At 33.5% G+C, this 23,314-nt stretch overlaps 1 protein-coding gene across 3 annotated transcripts in view; it reads left to right on the forward strand.

Moving 5' to 3' along the window:
• LOC149771433 (thioredoxin reductase 2, mitochondrial-like) overlaps positions 1-23,314 on the forward strand; it is a 62,915-nt gene that overhangs the window by 31,981 nt on the left and 7,620 nt on the right. For all 3 annotated transcript variants that reach the window (XM_089948480.1, XM_089948478.1, XM_089948479.1), the window contains exons 10-16: positions 459-550; positions 3,923-4,094; positions 5,901-6,046; positions 8,579-8,674; positions 12,950-13,042; positions 19,153-19,224; positions 22,641-22,738. In XM_089948480.1, the coding sequence (XP_089804606.1) occupies positions 459-550; positions 3,923-4,094; positions 5,901-6,046; positions 8,579-8,674; positions 12,950-13,042; positions 19,153-19,224; positions 22,641-22,738 (769 nt within the window). The remainder of the gene's footprint in view (positions 1-458; positions 551-3,922; positions 4,095-5,900; positions 6,047-8,578; positions 8,675-12,949; positions 13,043-19,152; positions 19,225-22,640; positions 22,739-23,314) is intronic.

A 23,314-nucleotide genomic window follows, 5' to 3' on the forward strand; every position in this document is an offset into this window, starting at 1 on the left:
TCTGGTTCCATGCAGTTTGCTAGAAGTAATCAGTAGAACAAACAATATTGACCTTGATACTCTGATGCATTATGCAATAGCAGATCAGAATCACTGTTGTTTGCAGTTGCACTTGACTTTTATATGAGCATATGCAATAAATAACTGTTGTAAAGGGATTTTGAAAGCTGTTATAAATGTCAGCCTCAGCAACAAAAGAAAAAAGCCAGCGTAGTTTGAGCCGTGATTGTGGGAATAAATACTTTATTTCCTTCAAACTGCTAAAATAATCAGTCCATACACTGGTACAAAAATGAAGTCATTGCACAAAATTCTTGAAAAGAACCATTTAAAAAATGCATGCATTACATATATTAAACCACTAAAAGTTTCTAAAGGTGTGCACATTCATAAATTAAGTGTAAGTTCCTGCTTTTGAATTTCCTTATTAGGCAAATTATGACTTTAACAAACATAAGATGTTGCGCTAGAATGTGCAGGTTTTCTCACTGGTTTGGGTTTTGATACAACTGTGATGGTTCGATCCATTTGTCTTCGACAGTTTGATCAGGTAAGTTGATTTCGATTTATTTAAAATTAGAATATTAACAAAGTCTACATTTGTCGTGAACTTTGAATAGACAATCAGTTAACCATTTTTACTGCACAATGATGCTTTCTGATGCCAGTCTGCTTACTGTGTACTGATGCCTTCAGATGCCAGTCTGCATACTGTGCACTGAAACTTTCTGATGCCAGTCTGCTTACTGTACAGTGATGCCTTCTGATGCCAGCTGTTTACCATGCAATGATAACTTCAGACACCTGTCATGACAAACCGTATGAAGAGGTTCAATACTTCCAATATAGTCTTTACATTCATAACTATCACTTGCATGGCTGATTGGCTATGAAAATGAATCTAGAAACTATATTATGAAATAAAATTCATTAGTTTAATTGCTGGACTAAAGTATGCTGGATTCCTGGCCATTATGTCATGTGTTTTGGCCAAATGTCTTCCAATGAGCAGAGTGGAAACTATATATTGTAATTAATTCTTAGTACCTAGATTACATTGTTCTAATTACAAATTGGTACAGACAAGTAATCAGCTGACACTGACTACTTGTTTAATGCTTTGTTCTCTGTGACATTAAAAATAATATTTTTCCTGTTTATTATTTTCTCATATTAAAATGATATTAAATGGTACCAATAAGCAAAACATATAATATGCCAGATAATTCTTATCTTAATTTTCTCCTTAAACCACAAAATGACATTGTGAAATGAGATAATTGTATCTTCTTTGTTCTTTTCAGTACTTATTTCATGGTTTATTAAAACATTTAGTAAAATTAAATTTGTATATAGCATTTCGTCACATTTTTTAATAATTCATTCAAGATTTGTCACTCAGGACTCCAACAAGATATAAATATATGGGTCCTCCCACCACCTTTGATTCTTATGCCCCTTATAGCGGCTCTCTTTAATTGTCCAGCACGATAAAACACCTTCTTAAAAAATGCTTTTTTATATTTTAAATGTTTGAGAATATTAAAAAAGATACATAAGCACAGAATATACTGCTAAAACGTTATTTACTTTATGTGTTCAATCTTGATATGTCGTTGAAAACAAAATTTCTATTATACCGATCTCAGGTGAATCTAAGCCTGATAATTGGAAAATATATGTTTTCTCAATCCTAAGTTGAGAAAAGTTAAAGCATGACTATTTGTTAAGAAAGTAAAAAGATCAATTTAGAAGAATATTTAAAAATATTTAATGGTGTAATGATTTTTACAAACTCTATGTAGGATTTGGTTGCCATGGCAACTGACTATTTGATTACCTGCATTCTAAAGCAAGGCATACCCATTGCCCATCTAGTACTTGTTGCACAGTCTAGACCTTACTTTTTTCACACTTACCATCCAGACTTGAAAACAGTGTAAGGCACATAAAGATTTTAAAGAAATTAGATGTCCAGTCATCAGTTAAGAATTTTCAAAAGACTTTTAATTTTATCTACAGCCAGATATTAGAAAAATTTGATTGTACTCAAAATTAGCATTAGATAATTTTAGTTTTCTTCTTTCTGTGCCTCTTTCATGGGGGTATGTTGACCAGTGTGTTTAAAATGTAAGCTATCTTTCAAAAAGTATAAAATGTAAAGAAATGCATTTTTAAATTATTAGAAATTTTATCTGTGGAAATTGTAATTTGGAATTGAAGCAGATTCAAATAATTTTAATTTTTATAAGTGGAAATTATGTGTGGAATTACAGCATGTTAAAATAATTTAGATTTTTACATGTGGAAATTATAGTGTTGAATAAAAGCATGGTAAAATAATTTAAATTTGAAATTGAAGTGAAGTTTATGAATGCCATAATAAATAGAAATGCAGATATATTTCTGCATATATGTAGTGTTTTATTTTTATTTTGCAATCTTGTATAGTGTATTATTGACAGTCAGAGTGGATGTAGTTATAGTCATGGTATTTTTCACAAATTCATGTCCAAATTCACTAGTTTTTATCCTTATTTTCACTAATACGAGCCTGGAAGGTTGGCAGCTATGCATAATTACCAAGTTCAGTATTTTACTAATGATGTAATAACAATGAGTGAATAGATGGCTTTTTAAATATTACTTTGAAGAAAAACTTTGATTCCCATTTTCAGTGATTCATCTTATGTGTGGTTTAAAGTGACTCTGAAGTTTAGAATACCATGTATACCTGCTTATAAGTAAGATCCAACTTCAGATAATATAGACCTTGATCTGTCATTGCATAATGCTCTAGAAGATCAAGGTCTATGCTGTTTCTTCTATCAAATACTCCTTACAAACTACATAGAACAAGATCTGCTAGCACAGATCTGAGTCTACACAGTTGAACTCAACCTTTAAGCAAGTATATAAAGTAAATAGTATGGAAATATAGAGGATATCTTGACAATGCCAGTGGTGAAAATTTGATTAAAACATCCCATAGTTTTAAAGTTATGAACATTTTCAGGGGACTCATCACAAACATTTCTTTTTCCTTTGATGACATCATAGATGAGGATTAATAATTAACAAAAATTAAAATGTTCTTTGAAAGTATTTAGATTAACATTCATCTCCAAATACATATTTGTTAATGACAGTAACTAAATATTAGTTATGTTAAAGAGAAAATGAGATGTTTAAATTTAGTTTTCAAAAAGTGTTTTGGACAAGTGAATGAGAAATTTGTGTTTCAATATTTCAAATAAAGTCCACCAGATATGTTTCAATTTTATGAATTGTATGTTACGGAAATTATTTAAGTTTTGGTTTTTACTGTTGCTAAAATTATCAAAATAACTTTCTGTGTCCTCCATATCTTTTTAATTAAAAATTGCAACAAATGTACTATTAGTTTCAGTTATAAGAAATCATTTTTAAAAATCTTTTGCCCCATCTGTGACCTCTTAGAATTTATGAATATTGATGAGGTAGAACAGAGTTATCTCCCCTGAAATTTTTGACACTCATTTGAATAAGTATGAAATAGATTTTGATGGAATTTAAACAGTTTTTTTGTTAAGATTTTGTTTTTATTTTTAGCATAATTATTTCCAAATTTAATTGTCATTTTAATAATGCTTCATGATGGAATAAAATGACAACACTTGCCATAATATAGATTTCTATATTGCATTCTTTAGGTAGCTTAAATCTACCACAAAATATATAAAAATGGTGTGCTTTGGTAACTCACTGAAGTTGTGAGTTTCTAAGATGCTAAAATCTGACATTCTCTAAAATTGTATTTTGCTGATGTGTTTTGATTTACAGTATACTGGTTTGTAAGTCCAAGCTTGTAAAATATGAAATATCAGTTACATTTATTACATGCACGACAAGCAATGTAAAATCATTTAATTCCTTGTTGCAGCAAATGGCAGGTTTAGTCACGCAACATATGGAAAATAGTGGCACCAAGTTCCTAAGGAAATGTGCACCACAAAGGATAGAAAAGCGGGAAGATGGGAAGCTGGTTGTGGTGTACACAGATATGACAGAGCGGTCTCATCAAGAAGTCTTTGATACTGTACTTCTTGCTGTAGGTAAGAGGACAGTCCTGCAAAATACTAGCTATTTTTCCATTGATTTTAATCAGTGCAGTATTTTTTGGAAGATAGCCTAATTTTTGTCAAGATTCTGAAACATTTTAAAAATTGTAAGAGTTTTCACATGAGAGATTTATACTCTCCCACATGCTATTGAGAACCAGGTTCCATGCTTTAATATACCAGGCAAGCCATAGAACCTCCAAGTCCCCACTGACGTTAAGAAAATGGAGGGACCTGTTCCTCATCTCGCTGTCAAGAAGTGACCATGAGTCCCTTTTCCCAAAGAGAGATGAATGATAGGATAATCCCATCCCCACCCTGTCCCCTCAGGTTGAGAAAGTCTTGTTTTACTTTGAGAGTGAAGATCACTGTTTCTGATAAAATCTTGGCAGCATCTCTGCATAATCAAAGTAGGCTCAATTCAGTCACCTTGTTTCCTAAACTGAATCTTTTGTGTGTTTTGCAATGACTCAGCTCAGATCAGTGTTTGAGGCATTAGAGAGTGGAACCATAATGACCAAACGTTCTTAGATGGTGACACATTTATTGTTTGTCCAACAAAAAATCAATGATGCCACCTTTTAACTGAGTTGAGAATTTAACATTTTAATTGATTTTTGGCAAGGAAACTATCAGCAAAACTATCCATAGTAACCTTTTAATTTTGCTGAGTTGTTAATTTTGCAACTGATAAACAGACAAGTTGACACAATGCTATTTTAGAACTTGAACTCCTGTGAGTAATGTCCAGTTCCTCAGAATATGTGCTGGTCTAAACCTTTGACTTACCAATCATGTCTGGCAAATACAAGCATTTAAGGATCTTTGTGTGAAATATATGACTATCATGTACAGTATAATATATGACTTGCATGTACAGTGTATAATATGTTCAGTATACAGAATATGACTATTATGTACAGTATACAGTATATGACTATCATGTACAGTATGCAGTATATGACTATCATGTACAGTATACAGTATATGACTATCATGTACAGTATACACTATATGACTATCATGTACAGTATGCAGTATATGACTATCATGTACAGTATGCAGTATATGACTATCATGTACAGTATACAGTATATGACTATCATGTACAGTATACACTATATGACTATCATGTACAGTATACAGTATATGACTATCATGTACAGTCTGCAGTATATGACTATCATGTACAGTATACAGTATATGACTATCATGTACAGTATACACTATATGACTATTATGTACAGTATACAGTATATGACTATCATGTACAGTATGCAGTATATGACTATTATGTACAGTATACAGTATATGACTATTATGTACAGTATACAGTATATGACTATCATGTACAGTATACAGTATATGACTATCATGTACAGTATACAGTATATGACTATCATGTACAGTATACAGTATATGACTATCATGTACAGTATGCAGTATATGACTATCATGTACAGTATGCAGTATATGACTATCATGTACAGTATGTACACATTATGATTACATATAATATCTGATTATCGTATATAGGATATAAGATTACTCTCATATATATGGTTATCATATACAGAATCGTACAGTATATAATATATGACAGTCATATACAGCGTATTGAACTATCGTGTACAGTATATAATAAATGACTGTCAAAACACAAAATCTTAATAATGTTGCTGTCATTAATGTGGCCACCAGAACAATTATGCATGTGTTTCACTGTCTGCTATCACAGGCATGAAAAAAGTAGAAGACGTGGGTTTTTTAATGTATGTATATTAAATATGTCTTTTGTAGGTAGAGCGCCTGATGTTAAAGGGCTTAATATTAATGCCACAAAAGTTGCCATACATCCCAACAGTGGGAAAGTGGTAGGAGGGATGGGAGGAGACTCAGAGCGAAGTTCTGTTCCACATATTTATGCTATTGGGGATGTTCTACATGTAAGTTAAAACCAGTTTGTTGTGAATCAAAATATGTTATTGTTAGAAAAACTTTTGTATACAATGGATGCTACAGGAAGTGTATTAAATACCTGTTTAATCATACTTGCTTGATATGGCATTTGATACAGCTCAATCCATATTTCCATATTGAACACTCGGATTCAAACTACTTAAGTGCCTTTGATGTCCATACCTGGATATTTTTAGATGTGTTAATTGAACTTTCATAAATCCCAGTTTGTTTTGAATTTTATTCATGCATTAAAGCTACAGTTGTTTAGAAAACATTAAAAGTGATGTATTAAATAATACAAAACTGCATTTGTGTTTTATACCAAGTCTGGATAAAGAACTGATTTGATATAACATATGAATATGTCTCATCCTAATGGCCTTGACTTTCCCTATACCATATCAAACTCTTTCCACCATCTTAGAACAAAACACTTATACAGTCTGTATATGTCTTACATGCGTGTTCCAATTAGATCATAAAGATTGTGAAAACAAGTGAACTTCTGCATCTTTTTAGTGATTTTCAGCATTTTGAAAAATATTTCTTTAAAAAAAATGTGTAATAATATTTGGATTTAAGATATTTGCTTTTCTGTAAACAGTTAAAAGAGCTTGTACATGTATGTTGACCAAAGTGGCCAGTATATTTTGATACTGCCTTTTGTTAGAAACATTGTATCTGTATGTTCCTTCTTCTGTCTGTTGGTCACTTTCATTTCCCCTTTTTTATTTTGTGAGATAAGAAATGAAACTTTGTTTGCTTATACATCATCATTAGAGAGTGTGTTGCTTATCACATTGGGATCTGATCTTAAGGTAAATGATTAAAGAGTGTGTTGCTTATCACATTGGGATCTGATCTTAAGGTAAAAGTGAGGACTCAGTATTTTAAGATTTCCTTTACACCTTCCTTTCTGCTCTATAACTTTCAAGCCCTTTGAGATTAAGAGATGATATACTTGATGTGTTTTTACTCCATAATTAGAAGGTGTGTGTGTGAACCACATTGAGAGAGGGATCCTATATTTATGGCTAAGATCTCAGCTTGCTGTTTTCTGTCACACTTTCCATTCTAGTCTATAACATCAAAGCTGTTCATGATTGTGTGTGTGTTCTGTACTAACTTGGTGGTGCTAACATTAAAGTTCAGGTCACATGTCAGTTTTTGGAGTTCTCCATCAGTTTCCTTTCCACCCTATAACTTTAAGGTCACATGTCAGTTTTTGGAGTTCTCCATCAGTTTCCTTTCCACTCTATGACTTTAAGGTCACATGTCAGCTTTTGGAGTTCTCCATCACAGTTTCCTTTCCACTCTATAACTTTAGAGTCCTTTCAGCTTTTTGGACCAGGCTTGGTACGCTTACACATTATTGTTGCAAAGTGTCTTGTTGCCATTTTATGGATCATACCTCTATGGTCAGCACTGCTCTGGTGGCCTAGTGGTAAGACCATCCACCTTGGATGCAGGAGGTTGTGGGTTCGAACTCCATTCAAGTCATACCAAAGACTTATAAAAATGGTACTAGCAGCTGCCTCACTTAGTGCTCAGCATTAATAGGTTAGTATTAGGACTGGTCGGCCTGGTGTCAGGATAATGTGACTGGGTGGGACATCATGCTACATGTTTGCGGCATGATGCCCCAGTGCTAGACATCATTATAAACTGTCACACTGCAGACATCATAGCAATATGACTGAAACATTGTTAAAGCTACATTAAAAATCCAAAACACACACCTCTATGGTCATTGTCATGGGTCGTAAATGGAAAGTCATATTGGCACAGGTTTCACCAGAAGAGTAAGTGTGATATTTATTTCATCCGGAATAAAGATGTTGTTGATCTTACAGCTAATGAGCTACTTCGAAAATTGTTTCATAAAAGAATGTTAAAGAAGGTTTCAGCTCTTGACAGAAAAAATGAAGACTGAAACAGTATTATCTTGAATACCAGGCCCAGCAATGTGGAATGAATTGGCCACTGAACTTAGACACAAAGACACAGTGATCACATTCAGTAGGGCTCTCAAAACTCACTTATTTCGACTGCAAGAACAAACCTAAAGACCTAATAATGTTTCCCACTTGAAATATTCTCAGCATGTTTTTTTTATTTTTTAATGTTTTTCTAATTTCATGTTGTTTTTGTAATAATATTATTATATGTTTTTTTATGTCATAGGTGTTGTCTAATGTTGTAAAGTGCTTAGAGCTTCTAAAGATTAGGCTGTATACAAAGTCCTCATTATTATTATTATCTTGAATTCCTGTTAATTCTTTTTAGGCAGTAGAACATAATTCCTTAGAGGGATTCATGTTTGTGTTGGTTTGGGCTTTTCAGGGGGTCATTCTTCACTTATTTCATGACAGCTTTCTTTGTCAGCATTTTTTTTATTGATTTGGTTGTGTTTTAAGTTGATGTTTGTGAAAGGATTAATTAATGATATAATTACCTAATTTTCATCAGTATATTAAAACAAATTGGTCTTTATTCAGATTTTGATTCATTTTCAGGGTGCACCAGAATTGACACCAGTGGCAATAAAAGCAGGCAGATTGCTTGCCCATAGACTCTTTAATCACTCCACAAAACAGATGGATTACACCAAGGTCAGTCTAATAGATTCATAGATGTAGGACAGACGGAAGGCGTGAACAAGACTTTGAATCCCAAAGTTGGAATGGGGGAGGGGCAGATTTTCCTATTCAACATCAGTAAATATACTTGATTATTTTTGTCATAGTCATGGGTCAAATAATTAGTCATGTGTCAAATATTATGGTTAAATTCATTAAGAGGGAAAAATTACCATATATTGCAAACAAAATGAATATCTTTGTTACGGTCAGAATGATATCAGTTTAAGGTCATCAGGTGCAATATATTTCTCACATGGCTTTCTTGCAAGGGAAAAGTGTACCACATATGCACTGGAATAAGAGGAGATATAAATTTATGGGCTTTCTTGGAGTTCAGTACACTGTTTCTATGGTGCAGTAAATTAAGATATTTGCCAGTGCAAAATGGAGGCCAGATTCTCTGTTTAACAGTTCATTATAACAGTGTACCATATTTTTGTACATATAATGTGCACTTTTTTATATATTTTTTTTTCTTTTACATAGTGCCTGCATGTTTTATAGTATAACAGAAAAAATATTTATGCAGGTTGATTTGTTGTTGTTGTTGTTCAAGGGTTTTATGCCATTTTTCAGCACAAGATAGGCTGTACATGGTGGCCAGTATAACTGGTGGAGGAAGAACCCTGGAAAACCCAGGGAAGAACCACCGACCCACAAGAAGCTACTGGCAGGCTTTCCCACATACCCACACTAGCCGAGCCTTGGACTCGAACCAACGCAGACAGAGGTGAGATGGTAGTGATCCGGAACGGTGAGTGTTTTAGACCACTCGGCCACTTGGGGCCCCCCAGGTTGATTTGATAAGCAGATTATGACACTTTACATGCCTACACATATCCCATTCACTCTTTGTAAAATAATTAAATTTGTTGCATTGTTACTTCATCATTTACTAGCTTTATTTTTTAAAGAAATAAATAATGCTTACAAATCTTGATAATCCCATTGCTTCTGTTAACAAACTCATTTCATTTCACATTGTTTTTGTGGATTTTGTTCTGTGATGTTGTAATGTTGCAAGGTGTATACAATAAAATGTCACAGCCCACTTAGGACAGAGTCACGACTACACATAAAGTAACAAGATGAAAAGTCATGACAGAATTTTTAAAATAATTTTTAATGGTGCAGTATGCTTAGGATAAAATAAATGGCACTGTTGATTTCTAAAAGGAGATCAGTCAGGCTAACTTCCCTTTGTCTTTGATGTTTGACTTTTTGTTCTGTCACACAAATTTATCATAAGACATGTCAAAAAATGTATTAAAATCATATTTTATAATTCTTCATTGCTATTAATAATTACAGTGTATTGATAACATCACAGAAAAAATACATTCGTTTAGCAAATGAAGTCTTTCAGGCGGATTGTAAAACAAATAACATTGAGATCATTTAGATTATTCAAAGCTTCTCTCTGACAGGAAATTGTGGTTTTGATAAGTTCTTGTTGTTGTAGGGTTTAGCACCATTTTTCAGCACAAGATAGGTTATACATGGCAGCCAGTATTAATGGTGAAGGAAGAACCTGGGAAAACCCCGTAAAGAACCAACCCATGAGAAGCTACTGGCAGGCTTTCTCACATACCCACATTGGCTGAACCTGAGACTTGACCCCACTCAAGAGGTGAGATGGCAATGATCCTTAATGGTGAGCGCTTTAGACCACTTGGTCACTCGGGTCCCCATTATGGTTTTGATAAGATATAAAAGCCAAATTTTGGTTTTGGTCTCTAATTACTTTTTAAACAAGTACATAAATGAAATGAAACCCTGTTTTGTGCTAAATGGATTTACTTTCTATGGCTTCAAATATGGGCAAAAAAAATTTTCATTGAAAGGATATGAAAATACAAGGTTATGTGTCAAAGAAATCATTCCAAAATAGAAATCATCATAAGCAACACGGGTGGTTCTAAACTCAGTTTTGAAGGTTACCTGTATTCTAGACATGCATTACATAAGGCCAAGCAATGGCAGAGGTGCATGCGTAGGTTCATTGCTGGATGTAGAGATTGTTTGTCCACAGACTGCTGTACCAACAAACAATTTTAGGTTAGTTCCATAATCATGCCCATGATGAAACAAACAAATCTAGCAAAAATAAACAGCAACATGAGAGAGAATGATTCATCAAATATTGATATACCCAGTCCATACAGCAGGAGGGAGTATTTTATCATTTGCATGCACTGCGAACACCCTATCAACATTAGTCATTCTAGAGTTTATGACATCTTTTGACATAGCAACTAGTAGATAAACTAGATGGATTTTTTAACTGATATGAACTGATATGTGCCACTGAAACGTTAACCATGTTTTTTTAACCATGTTTTTTTATCTGTAATCAGTAATGGTGGTACACACACACAAAAAAACGACTGAATATATACACAACTTTATAAACTAGCTCAGTTTTGTCAATTGTGCTGGGTTATTAGTTTGCACATGAACATTTATCTTTTAAAGTCGTTGTGAACCTTCATGTATCTAGTATGACTTTTGCAACCATTTGTGATTTAAAAACAACAACCACAAAACCCAACTGTACTTGCATAATTAATACAAAATAGTTTAAGACAGGGTAAAGATACACAATCTTTGTAATGCTCTCTCACTCTCACCTGAAACTAATAACCATTTATGTAGTGTCCCTGCCCATGCACACACATCTGTTATTAAGTGTATGAATGCATCTTCATTTCTATACAGCATGTAGAAATTCAGTGTGATAATGAATTTAAGTTCATTATAATCTTTATATTTCTGAAAATGTATGGTGAATTAGCATCTAGCAATAATTATTCTCTTTGTATGTGCATGCAGCAACTGGCAGAACTATGCATTCTCAAGTATTAAATATCTCTTTATAATGTTGTGGATGTTGATAGAAATCGTACATTAATGAGAACTCATGCATTATGTAACTAATCGAACATTCCTCATTTTGTTTCACTTTGATCAGGTCTAACTGCAGTTTTTTGATTAACTTGCTCAGCATTTGTTTTCACAGTAGGGAGTACAATGTCACTGACTTGCATATTATCATTAAAAATATAAGTTGTGTTAAATTGTATCAAAAATGAATGTATCTGTAGATAATGTAGTCTTAAATTAAACAAAAGTATAAAACTTTAAAGTTCAGATTCATATGCAGAATATATATTTTCATAAAGTTCACCAGGTATTGGTTTTATGACAGTATTATTTCAAATTTGATTTGGCATCATGCATCATACATTTTTAGGACTAGCAAATGTCTATGATCATCTGAATAATCACATTCTTTTCAGATAGCAAGGAAATTTTTCCCAAAAGACAACTGCATATATAAATCTCTCTCTCTCTCTCTCTTTCTCCACCCTCAATCACAAAATGTGGAGAAATAAAAAGGTGAGTTGTTCTGCATTAATTAATACTCTAACATGAATCACATGATCTTATGCTGTACACACCCATGAGAAAAAAAGTAACAAAATTATTATACAGATATACAAGCAGGATTCATCTTTGAGAACACTTGTCACTTTAAAGATACTGAAAGCAAATTGTGAGAATGTTTTTGTTGCTTTTTAGAGAATTTTTAGCACATTATTGACTCTAACATGCTAAAGAAATGTGAGCTTAGTATCATTCTTATTGATATGCCAGGGTATCCAACCTGAGCTGTCCTGAACAGGTATCAAACAGATGACCCTTGGATTACAAGTTCAGTGCTCTGCCAACTGAGCTACAGTGGCTTCCTAATTATAGAAGATAAATATTTTGGATTTTGTTCATTTGGGACACTGATTTGTGCAGCAAATATTTAGTATTTTTTATTTAGTTAATTATCTGTTGCATTTAACTTGAAATTCAGTGGGTTTTTGCTAACTACAATACCAAGATTTAAAGAAAAAATTTACTGGCTTATTAGGATAATTTCTTTTTTTGTGTAACTGCCATATTCTTTGGAGGGTGCATACATTGTTACTAGGTTCATTTTCCATATGAACTCAATGAATTCAAACCCTGTTTTTACAGGGAGCTTACTCTAAAGAAAGCAGTGGCTGAGCTTGATTTTTGCTCTTGGCTGTCAAAATTTGATTAAGTTCTGGCCTCTTGGAAATTTGACCTTCGCATAATGAGCTAAAATTTCTCCAATTACACCTTATTTATAGAAAACATCCAAGTCATCTGGAGACAGTTATAGTTTGGAAACAACACTTTATCATGACACCATGCTATGTTTTGTTGCAGGTCCCAACAACTGTCTTCACACCCTTGGAGTTTGGCTCAGTTGGGATGTCAGAAGAAATAGCAATACAGAAGTATGGAGAGGACAATATTGAAGTAAGTTTTTACTTCAGTTAGCACTGACAGTTTGATTTTTATACATAATCTTACAGGTCCCACTTTTGTGAGAAATGTGATTTGTGTCTCATAACCCTTCTTTAGATACTGGAATTTCACATGCCAGTTGAATACAGTTCAGTGATATATCACTTTTGAGTGGGGTTCGGGAAAAAATTACTCATCTTCTTGTCCTAACTGAGTAAAAATTGGTTGTACAGGATAAAACTGAAAAGTAATTACATGTTTATGTAAATATCTGATTTGGCAGGGGTTGAAAACACTAGTTATCTGTGGAAAGCATAAAACCAGTCTGATTAAAATAAAGATCTATGTCTAACAGAGATCTGACACACAGTAATAAAAGTTTCTATTTTAGTGACCTTTTGGAATTTCCAGTCTACTTATTTTGATTGACTTTATCAGATAAGCATTGAGTTTTGTGTTGGGGAGAGTTATTGTTACTAATGATACGCTCTTTTTGACATTTGTTGCTTTCAGAAATTTCAAAGCACTAGAAAATCATAAGGTCAAAAGATCATGAGTTCTTATTGATGCCTATCAGATTTATTTATTATTAGAAGCTCTCTATTTTAATTAGATGGTCATTACACTGTCTGACTAGAATTAAATAAAAAATAAAAATTGGACAGTCTGAGTCTCTTAACTTCTCACATACAAACTCATTAAGAAGGAAGCTTTTAAATTACATAGATTAAAAAAAAGGCATTACCATAAATGTGGATATCACTAAGAAATCAGTTGCAATTGATTGACTTGCAAAAGTTATCACTGATTACGTTTATCAAAGAACTAATAATTCCATGGTTTTAACCCATTTTAGAATCAGACTTGCATGTGATAAAAACCATAAACAGTGTAGTGGACAAGTGTGCTCATTAGTAAGAATGAGGATGAGGGCATCTGTTCTCTGGAAGAAAGTTTCTGTATGCCTTTATAGCAAAACATATCTGAGCATTGCTATAGAGGGAACTGCAGTAACTTGGTAGATCATTGAACTTGTAATCAAAAGGTCATGGGTTTGTTGCCCTTTCAGGCCAACTCAGGTTGGCTGCCTCAGTCTGTCATTGGGAAAGGCACTTTTCTGTATCCATTTCATCAGTAAACCACGGCTTCTATTATGAGGCAAGTACGTCTGGTCTTGTATATCATCAAAATGGTTAACATTGGTTCTGTTATTGCTACTAAAATTGAATTCACTATCCTATTTATGCATGATTTTAAAACGTCTTGTTAAACATATATCTGTATGAGGTGGCCTCACTTGTCAAGCGGTCATTTGCACCAAAGAACATCATTATAGTGAAGGAACAGTGTGTTTTGCTCATTCAGGGAATCATAACATGAGGGTTCCCACACTACCGGGAAATTAGGAAAAAGTCAGGAGAAATTATAATTTCGTCCCAACCGTGAAAAGTTCTTGAATGTTACAAATATTGATGAAAGTCCAGAAAAACCAGTGAATTTTCCTTCACAACTTGATGCCCATAACAATCACGTAATTCAGTTGTAACTAAACTGATCATGAGTTAAATTTATCGAGTTCTAACCAGAATATTTGGAGGGTGCATTATGGATCATTTGGGTGCTTGCAATAAACATATGCTGAGTCAATCCAAATGCCCAGTGGATTAGATTCGTCTAGTAGACTTTTATTTTCAAAGTCAGCTCGATAGCCGTATCTTTCCTTACGTGGAAGGTATGAAGACAGTCTAGTACCACAAGAGGCCAACATGGTGGTGGCAAAGCATGGCTGCTAAACGGATGGCCTAGCAATCTTTAAACGTTGTTAGATCAAGTGATACATGCATAAAATCGATATGAAAATTTCTTATTTTCTCAGAAATTGTGAGCATTGAAATCGTTATGTCTTTAATCTGCTGAAAGACAAGATAAAACTACGTTGTTGATGAAATGTGACCTGGTACTTGCGATTTGCATTGCTAATTGCATGAATACACAACTTTAACGGGGCCCCGAGTGGCCGAGTGGTCTAAAGCGCTCTCCGTTACGGATCACTGCCATCTCACCTCTGTCTGCGTAGGTTCGAGTCTCGGATTCGGCTAATATGGGTATGTGAGAAAGCTTGCCAGTAGCTTCTCAAGGGTCGGTGGTTCTTTCTGGGGATTTCCCGGGTTCTTCCTCCACCATTAATACTGGCTGTCATGTATAGCCTATCGTGTGCTGAAAAATGGCATTAAACCCTACAACAACAACAACAACAACACAACTCTAACAACTCACATTTTTAAATGTTGTAGAGAAAAAAATACACAAATATTAAATGAAAGTCGTATACTGGTTGTAATAAAAATACAAAAACGAAAGAACACAAAATTCTCCATATTTATATATTCTGAGAACAACTTCTGGAGTTTTTTTTGTATCACGAGACTACCACGTTGACATGTGCTCTCTGCTTGATAAATCAGACTGGCCAGATTGCTGGTTTTTACAAAAAGTATCTGACTTTCATTTAAAATAATTGAATTTCTGTACAACAACATTATAAAGGAGTTTGCTGTTGATATTACATGACTATTGGACTTCCGATGTTGTCAGTTGAAATTTGTGAAGTCATGTTACTAGTACTGCAAATGGCAAGTACTGGGTCAGGTTTCATCTACGCTGTAGTTTAGTCTTGTCTGTCAGTGGAGTAACGACATAATGATTATAATACTTGCCATTTCTGAGAAAATAAATCATTTTCTTATCGATATCATGCAAATATGAGTCGATATAACATAAGTTTAAATTTTCTAGGCCCGCTGATAAGTGACTACTATATGTCGCTACCACACGGTGACAGCAAATAATTTTTTGGGGATATGCAGTTGCAATGACCCCACACCCCAACCTAAATGTCCAAATATGAAAAATAGGGTGGGAATATTCAGAGGAAACTCAGTTTAATGAATTACAAGAAAAGTTGATTTTACAGAAAATTCAGTCCTTGTTTATACAACAGTATATAATTTCAAGGTCTTTTGTCAAAATTTAAATCAACCCTTTTGAAAATGTTTTCTAAATGATTGGTTTTTAACCAGATCGTCTTAAGGAGGTTAGGTTGTTTGAAAAATCTTGTTTGGGATTTTATTGGCACAAATAAATTCAGGGTTCAACTTTTAATTGCGTTTATTGTTTTTTTAATATGTACATACTGTAATAGGAAATGTTACTTTCTATTGATGCATATATATATATATATATATATATATATATATATATATATATATATATATATATATATTGCTATAGAATTCTTTAGAATTAAAGGTTTGAAAGGAAACAAAACACACTTTATGTTCATTATGTTGTTCCCACTTAGCAACATAATGCAGTAAAATAAAGTTAGAATTTTTATTCTGTACATTGAAAGGACTTTACATGCCAATTTATAGGAATATAATCAAACTTGTTTCATGTGATACATTTTGTGGTTTTGTGCATGATCATCTTTTCTGACTTCGATGTTTTGGAGGGCCTGGAAAGAGAAATATCTTTAGATTAAGAAAAAAACGTGTTTTATAATCTAAAATATTTTTTAATTCCATTCAGTAATGGCTATATGTGAGCATGGGAAAAAGTAATTTCATCCTGCAAAAACCCTGGAAATGACTTGGGAATTTTTCTTTAGAAAAGCTTGGGAACCATGATAACATGCAAATTAGGAGAATTTAGGTAAAAATGGATATGAGATATGGTCTAGTCACATGTTTTATTATGCACAGTTTTTAACAGTATAGAGTCAAACATGTTGAAGAGGTAACCTCAATCAAACAGTCACCTCTTTTAAACAGCCACTTTTTCAAGGTTCTTGATGCAACCTGTATTTTCATGTTAAGTCTCTATTAAGCAGCCATCTATCCTAAGAAGACAGTATTTCCACTTCCTACAAGTGGTTGTTTAAGATGTAATTGCATTTGTACAATATTTGAGACCTAAGATGTAATTGCATTGGTACAATATTTGAAACCTAAGATGTAATTGCATTTGTACAGTATTTAAGACCTAAGATGTAATTGCATTTGTACAGTATTTGAGACCTAAGATGTAATTGCATTTGTATAATATTTGAGACCTAAGATGTAATTGCATTGTACAATATTTGAGACCTAAGATGTAATTGCATTTGTACAGTATTTGAGACCTAAGATATAATTCAAATTGTAAAATATTTGAGATTTGCATCAGTCATTAGCATAGCAAAAAAGAAAGCAAGAATCAGTTTTGGAGAGGGTTTTCCTTTAAAATTTTTGTGCGACATTTTTTGTAAGTATTATAAAGATAATAATAATAAAGTTCAAAGAATTGCCAAAACACTTGGAGAACAATTAACATACCACCTTATGTCGCTTAAAGTCCTAACATATGATGGACTGCCAACTAGTACTATTACTGACAAGGGTGTTCAAATTGTATGATTTACAGGATCATACAGAGGCTTAATATCAATTACCTTTCTGACAGCCTGTATATCTCATACATATCTGACAGCCAGTATATCTCATACACATCTGACAGCAACTATATCTCATACACATCTGACAGTCACTATATCTCATACACTTCTGACAGTCAGTATATCTCATACACATCTAACACCCACTACGTATCATACACATCTGAGAGCCATTATATCTTGTACACATCTGACAGCCAGTAATCTCATGCACATTGGACAGCACTATATCATACACATCTTACAGCAACTATATCTCATACACATCTGACAGTCACTATATCTCATACACATCTGACAACCAGTATATCATACACATCTGACAACCAGTATATCATACACATCTGACAGCAACTATATCTCATACACATCTAACAGTCACTATATCTCATACAAATCTGAGAGCCACTATATCCATTACATAACTTCACTCTTCATAATTTAAACATGTGAGCATTTTTCAGTTAGATTTTCAGTATGCACTAAAACCTTAATGTCAGTTCAAATTGGGTAAGTGTCAACTAGGGATATTCTGATTTCATCTGATGTGAGCATTTTTCAGTTAGATTTTCAGTATGCACTAAAACCTTAATGTCAATTCAAATTGGGTAAGTGTCAACTAGGGATATTCTGATTTCATCTGATGTGAGCATTTTTCAGTTAGATTTTCAGTATGCACTAAAACCTTAATGTCAATTCAAATTGGGTAAGTGTCAACTAGGGATATTCTGATTTCATCTGATGTGAGCATTTTTCAGTTAGATTTTCAGTATGCACTAAAACCTTAATGTCAATTCAAATTGGGTAAGTGTCAACTAGGGATATTCTGATTTCATCTGATGTGAGCATTTTTCAGTTAGATTTTCAGTATGCACTAAAACCTTAATGTCAATTCAAATTGGGTAAGTGTCAACTAGGGATATTCTGATTTCGTCTGATGTGAGCATTTTTCAGTTAGATTTTCAGTATGCACTAAAACCTTAATGTCAATTCAAATTGGGTAAGTGTCAACTAGGGATATTCTGATTTCATCTGATGTGAGCATTTTTCAGTTAGATTTTCAGTATGCACTAAAACCTTAATGTCAATTCAAATTGGGTAAGTGTCAACTAGGGATATTCTGATTTCATCTGATGTGAGCATTTTTCAGTTAGATTTTCAGTATGCACTAAAACCTTAATGTCAATTCAAATTGGGTAAGTGTCAACTAGGGATATTCTGATTTCATCTGATGTGAGCATTTTTCAGTTAGATTTTCAGTATGCACTAAAACCTTAATGTCAATTCAAATTGGGTAAGTGTCAACTAGGGATATTCTGATTTCATCTGATGTGATATTACAATGAGTAGGCATGGTTGTCTTGGTGATAGTTCATATACATCCTACAGCCTTAATCCACGAATTCAAAATAAATCTTCCTGTGAGTTCTGGCAAAGGATTGGATTTAAGGATGGAAAGGACACAGATATAATACAACCTAAGGATGTCGACTGCATCATTTTGAATGATAAAACTGTTATTTTGTAAAAAGGTTTCCATTTCTGTCTGTCCTTACAATAAATACTAGGTATCAGGTGATACTTTGTTGCTGAATTACCATTCAGATTATTGTGTTTTTCGTTCCAGGTTTACCATGCATTTTACAAACCATTAGAATTCACTGTCCCAGGAAGAGATGCTTCTCAGTGTTATATTAAGGTAAATAGCATTGAGACAACTGTTGACTTGATTTTGTCTTGCCTGGAAGAATTGTCATTATCATGCATATAAACAACAGGTCAAGTCAAATACTTGCAAGAAAACCCATGAATTCTTAACACTAGGTGTTTCACAGTTTTGTTTTCTGTGACATTGAAACAAATATCTGTTACAGTAATATGGCTACTTTGGGCTCATTTGAGTAATATAGCTAATATTATAGTAAAATAGTACAATATTGCCCCCAGACCCCTACACACACATACAACAGGAACATATTTATGGTGGTTTAAACTTACCATGACACTGTGAACTAAAGAGGGTGTAAAATATGAAGCACTGCTTTACCAGTGAGCTTAGAAAAGCTCAGTATTTACAGAAACCCCAAAAATTAACAAGAAAGAACACTGATCAGTAACTGGAAAGAAAACTTCAAATTCAATAATGCAACACAAAATGTACTGATAGCAACTGAGGCTGAAAACATCTTAAAATGATGAAAATCATCTCATGCTCAGGAACATGTGAAAACCACATGAAGTCCAAGGAAAATAAGGTTGATATTCCAGATAACTTAAGTATCCATGGCACCTGACTGGGATCATAATATTTTTGTTCTAAGTCCTTCAGTTATTCATTGGAGGATGGAAATCACTTTAGACTGGAGGCTAGTGCCAGAAAAAGGATTAGCAGTGTATCAATAGTAGAAATGTATTACTTATGCCATTATGATTACTTTTCTCCTTTTCTCTGAATTCAGTATGTTCAGAAAATCCTTAAAACTATTGGCTTTTTTAAATAATTTTCTTTGGAATACAAATTACTTCTCAGAAGAAATAGTGCTTTTATGTTGTGCTGTTTTTATTAGGCACATCATAATCTTGATTACGACTACTAATTAAATGAATTTGTTAAGAAATTAGAGAACAAAATTGTATATACATTATGGTCAGAAGTGTTTTCTTTATTGGCAGTTCTTTCTCCTACTTTTTTATTTCATCATAATGAACATTATACATGTAGAAAATGGCATTGTTTATGTTGAAAATGTTGAAGCTTACTAAAATTCAATCAATTTATAATTTTGTAGAATTATTTCCTTATGCAGTGAAATAAGTTTTACAATATCACAAGAATATTGTGAATAAACAAAACATTTATAGCTTTTTGCAAATTGTAGCTTTGTAAGTTTGCTGATTTATTTATTGTTATATTAATTAATGTAATTATTTGTTTAATTTATTCACTGATGTGTATATTTATATAAATATATTGGACCTACTTACATTATTGCTTCAAACAAATTCAGAGGACTGAGCAAAAGAATACGTGAAAAATGAGGAGGTATGAAAACTATTACCTATTCAGTCAGGCATGATTGTTGAAAGTGAAAACTTTACCTATTTTAGCTGGCATGATTGATGAATGTGAAGGTATGAGAACTTTTACTTATTCTAGCAGGCATGATTAATGAGAGTGAAAACACAGAAGATTGTACATATTTTTATATTATTTAGAGGCTTTTCTGTGGAAACATGCAAATGACTTTAATTTTCTCAAATTACTATTGGCAACTGTTTCATGGAGAATGAACCTAAAGTAGCTATGTCACTTCAATTAGACAAGTGGCACCTATTGGTGGAGAATGAGTCCAAAGAAGCTATATTACTGCTATTGGTGGCATGGCACCTGTTGGTGGAGATTGAATCTAAAGTAGCTATATCTCTCCTATTAGACAAGTGGTACCTATTGGTGGAGAATGAGTCCAAAGAAGCTATATTACTGCTGTTGGTCACATGGCACCTGCAGGTGGAGATTGAACCTGAAGTAGCTATATATTTCCTGTTAGACAATTGGCACTTATCGGTGGAGATTGAACCTAAAGTAAGCAGTATTTGACAATTATGTGTCACATGGCACCTGCTGGTGCAGAATAAGCCCAGAGTAGCTATATTTGACTGGTCACATTGCAATTGTTGAATTGAAATGTTGATGGAAAATGAATGTAAAGTAGCTTTATTAGTGCTATTAGACACATGACACTTGTTGGTGGAAAATGAGCCCAAAGTAGCTATATTTTACTCCTACTGACTAATTGGTTCTTGTTTTGGTGGAAAATGAGCCCAAAGTAGCTATATTTTATTCCTATTGACTAATTGGTTCTTGTTGGTGGAAAATGAGCCCAAAGTAGCAATATATTACTCCTATTGACTAATTGGTTCTTGTTGGTGGAAAATGAGCCCAAAGTAGCTATATTTTATTCCTAATGACTAATTGGCTCTTTTTGGTGGAAAATGAGCCCAAAGTAGCTATATATTACGCCTACTGACTAATTGGTTCCTGTTTGGTAGCAAATGAGCCCATAGTAGCTATATTTTATTCCTACTAATTGGCACTTGTTGGTGAAAAATGAGTCCAAAAGTAGCTACATTTTGCTCCTATTAACTAATTGGCACTTGGTGGAAAATGAGCCAAAAGTAGCTTTATTTTACTCCTATTTACTAATTGGCACTTTTTGGTGGAGGATGAGATGAAAGTAGCTATATTTTACTCCTATTGACTAAGTAGTGGAGAGCTGGTAAATGTGTACCCGCCTGTCAACGGCAAGGGAGGTAATTTGTAAGAGTTTCTTCCCCTAGTCTTCATGACCTCGAGATGGGAAAGATTATTTTTTGTGTCTTTATTGCGAAGACTGGATTTGGGAGGTAACAGTTTATTCCAAATGTTAATGTGATTATGTAAAATTTCTTTGATAAACATAATTTACTATAAAATCGACTGTTTCTTAGGATATGCTATGCAAGAAATGTGAGGTGGCTCGTTAGCAATGGGGTGGCTTCTGTAGTAACCAAGTGGGAAACTTACAAATGATTCTCATCTCCCATGAAGTATAGCTATTGATACTAATATATAAAAACTATCACAGAAAGGCCTTCTCCCCAAGACTGTATAAGAGCAAATCCTAACAGAAAGAGCTTCTCACATTCATGGAATGTTGCCAATACACAATATTGTTCAAAATAGAAACACAATTAAACAACCTTTAGTTTCAACCAAACAGCTATATAGACCCAGATTTATATGCAGTTGCATTTGGACTTAATCTGCAAGTGCATTGTTTTAAAAAGTAAGTTAAAGATAGAAAAAATAATTCAGCAATATAAAACTGGAAAAAGCGTCATATGTACAAAAATGAATTTCTGCTAAATTCTGAACAGCAGTTACATGTTACTTTCAAGTCTTACTGGATCTGTTCTATTATGACTGACTGCAAAATTCATGTAAATTCCAATTCTTACTGCATCTATTCTATTATCTCTGAATGCAAAATTCATGTAAATTCCAAATGTCACTTCCATTTGAGAAGAACGTGATTTTATTGTTTGTTGTATGTATATAGATTCTCTCCCTTTCAGCTGGTGTGTCACAGAGAGAGTAACAGCAGGATACTCGGTCTTCATATAACAAGTCCCAATGCTGGAGAAATACTCCAAGGTTTCGCTGTGGCAATCAAGTATGTTCAGTTTTCTATACCATGCCATATACCATATATACCATGCCATATATACCATGCCGTATGCCATATACCATGTATACCATGCCATATACCATATATACCATGCCATATATACCATATATACCATGCCATATGCCATATACCATGTATACCATGCCATATACCATATATACCATGCCATATATACCATATATACAATGCCATATGCCATATACCATATATACCATGCCATATACCATATATACCATGCCATATATACCATGCCACATGCCATATACCATATATACCATGCCAAATACCATATATACCATGCCATATGCCATATACCCTATATACCATGCCATATACCATATATACCATGCCATATGCCATATACCATGCCATATACCATATATACCATGCCATATATACCATGCCATATACCATATATACGTGCATGCAAGTCAGGTCCAGCTGCATGTTTCTACTGACTGATCCAAATAAACAATGTAGATCCAGATCTGTTGGCACATTATGCGCTGGCAGATTTGGGTCCTGTGCAGTTTGCAGTTGATTGTATATGGTACTCATAAT

The sequence above is a fragment of the Sinohyriopsis cumingii genome, unplaced genomic scaffold (assembly GCF_028554795.1).
Source record: "Sinohyriopsis cumingii isolate HCF-2022 unplaced genomic scaffold, ASM2855479v2 utg001869l, whole genome shotgun sequence".
NCBI lineage: Eukaryota > Metazoa > Mollusca > Bivalvia > Unionida > Unionidae > Sinohyriopsis > Sinohyriopsis cumingii.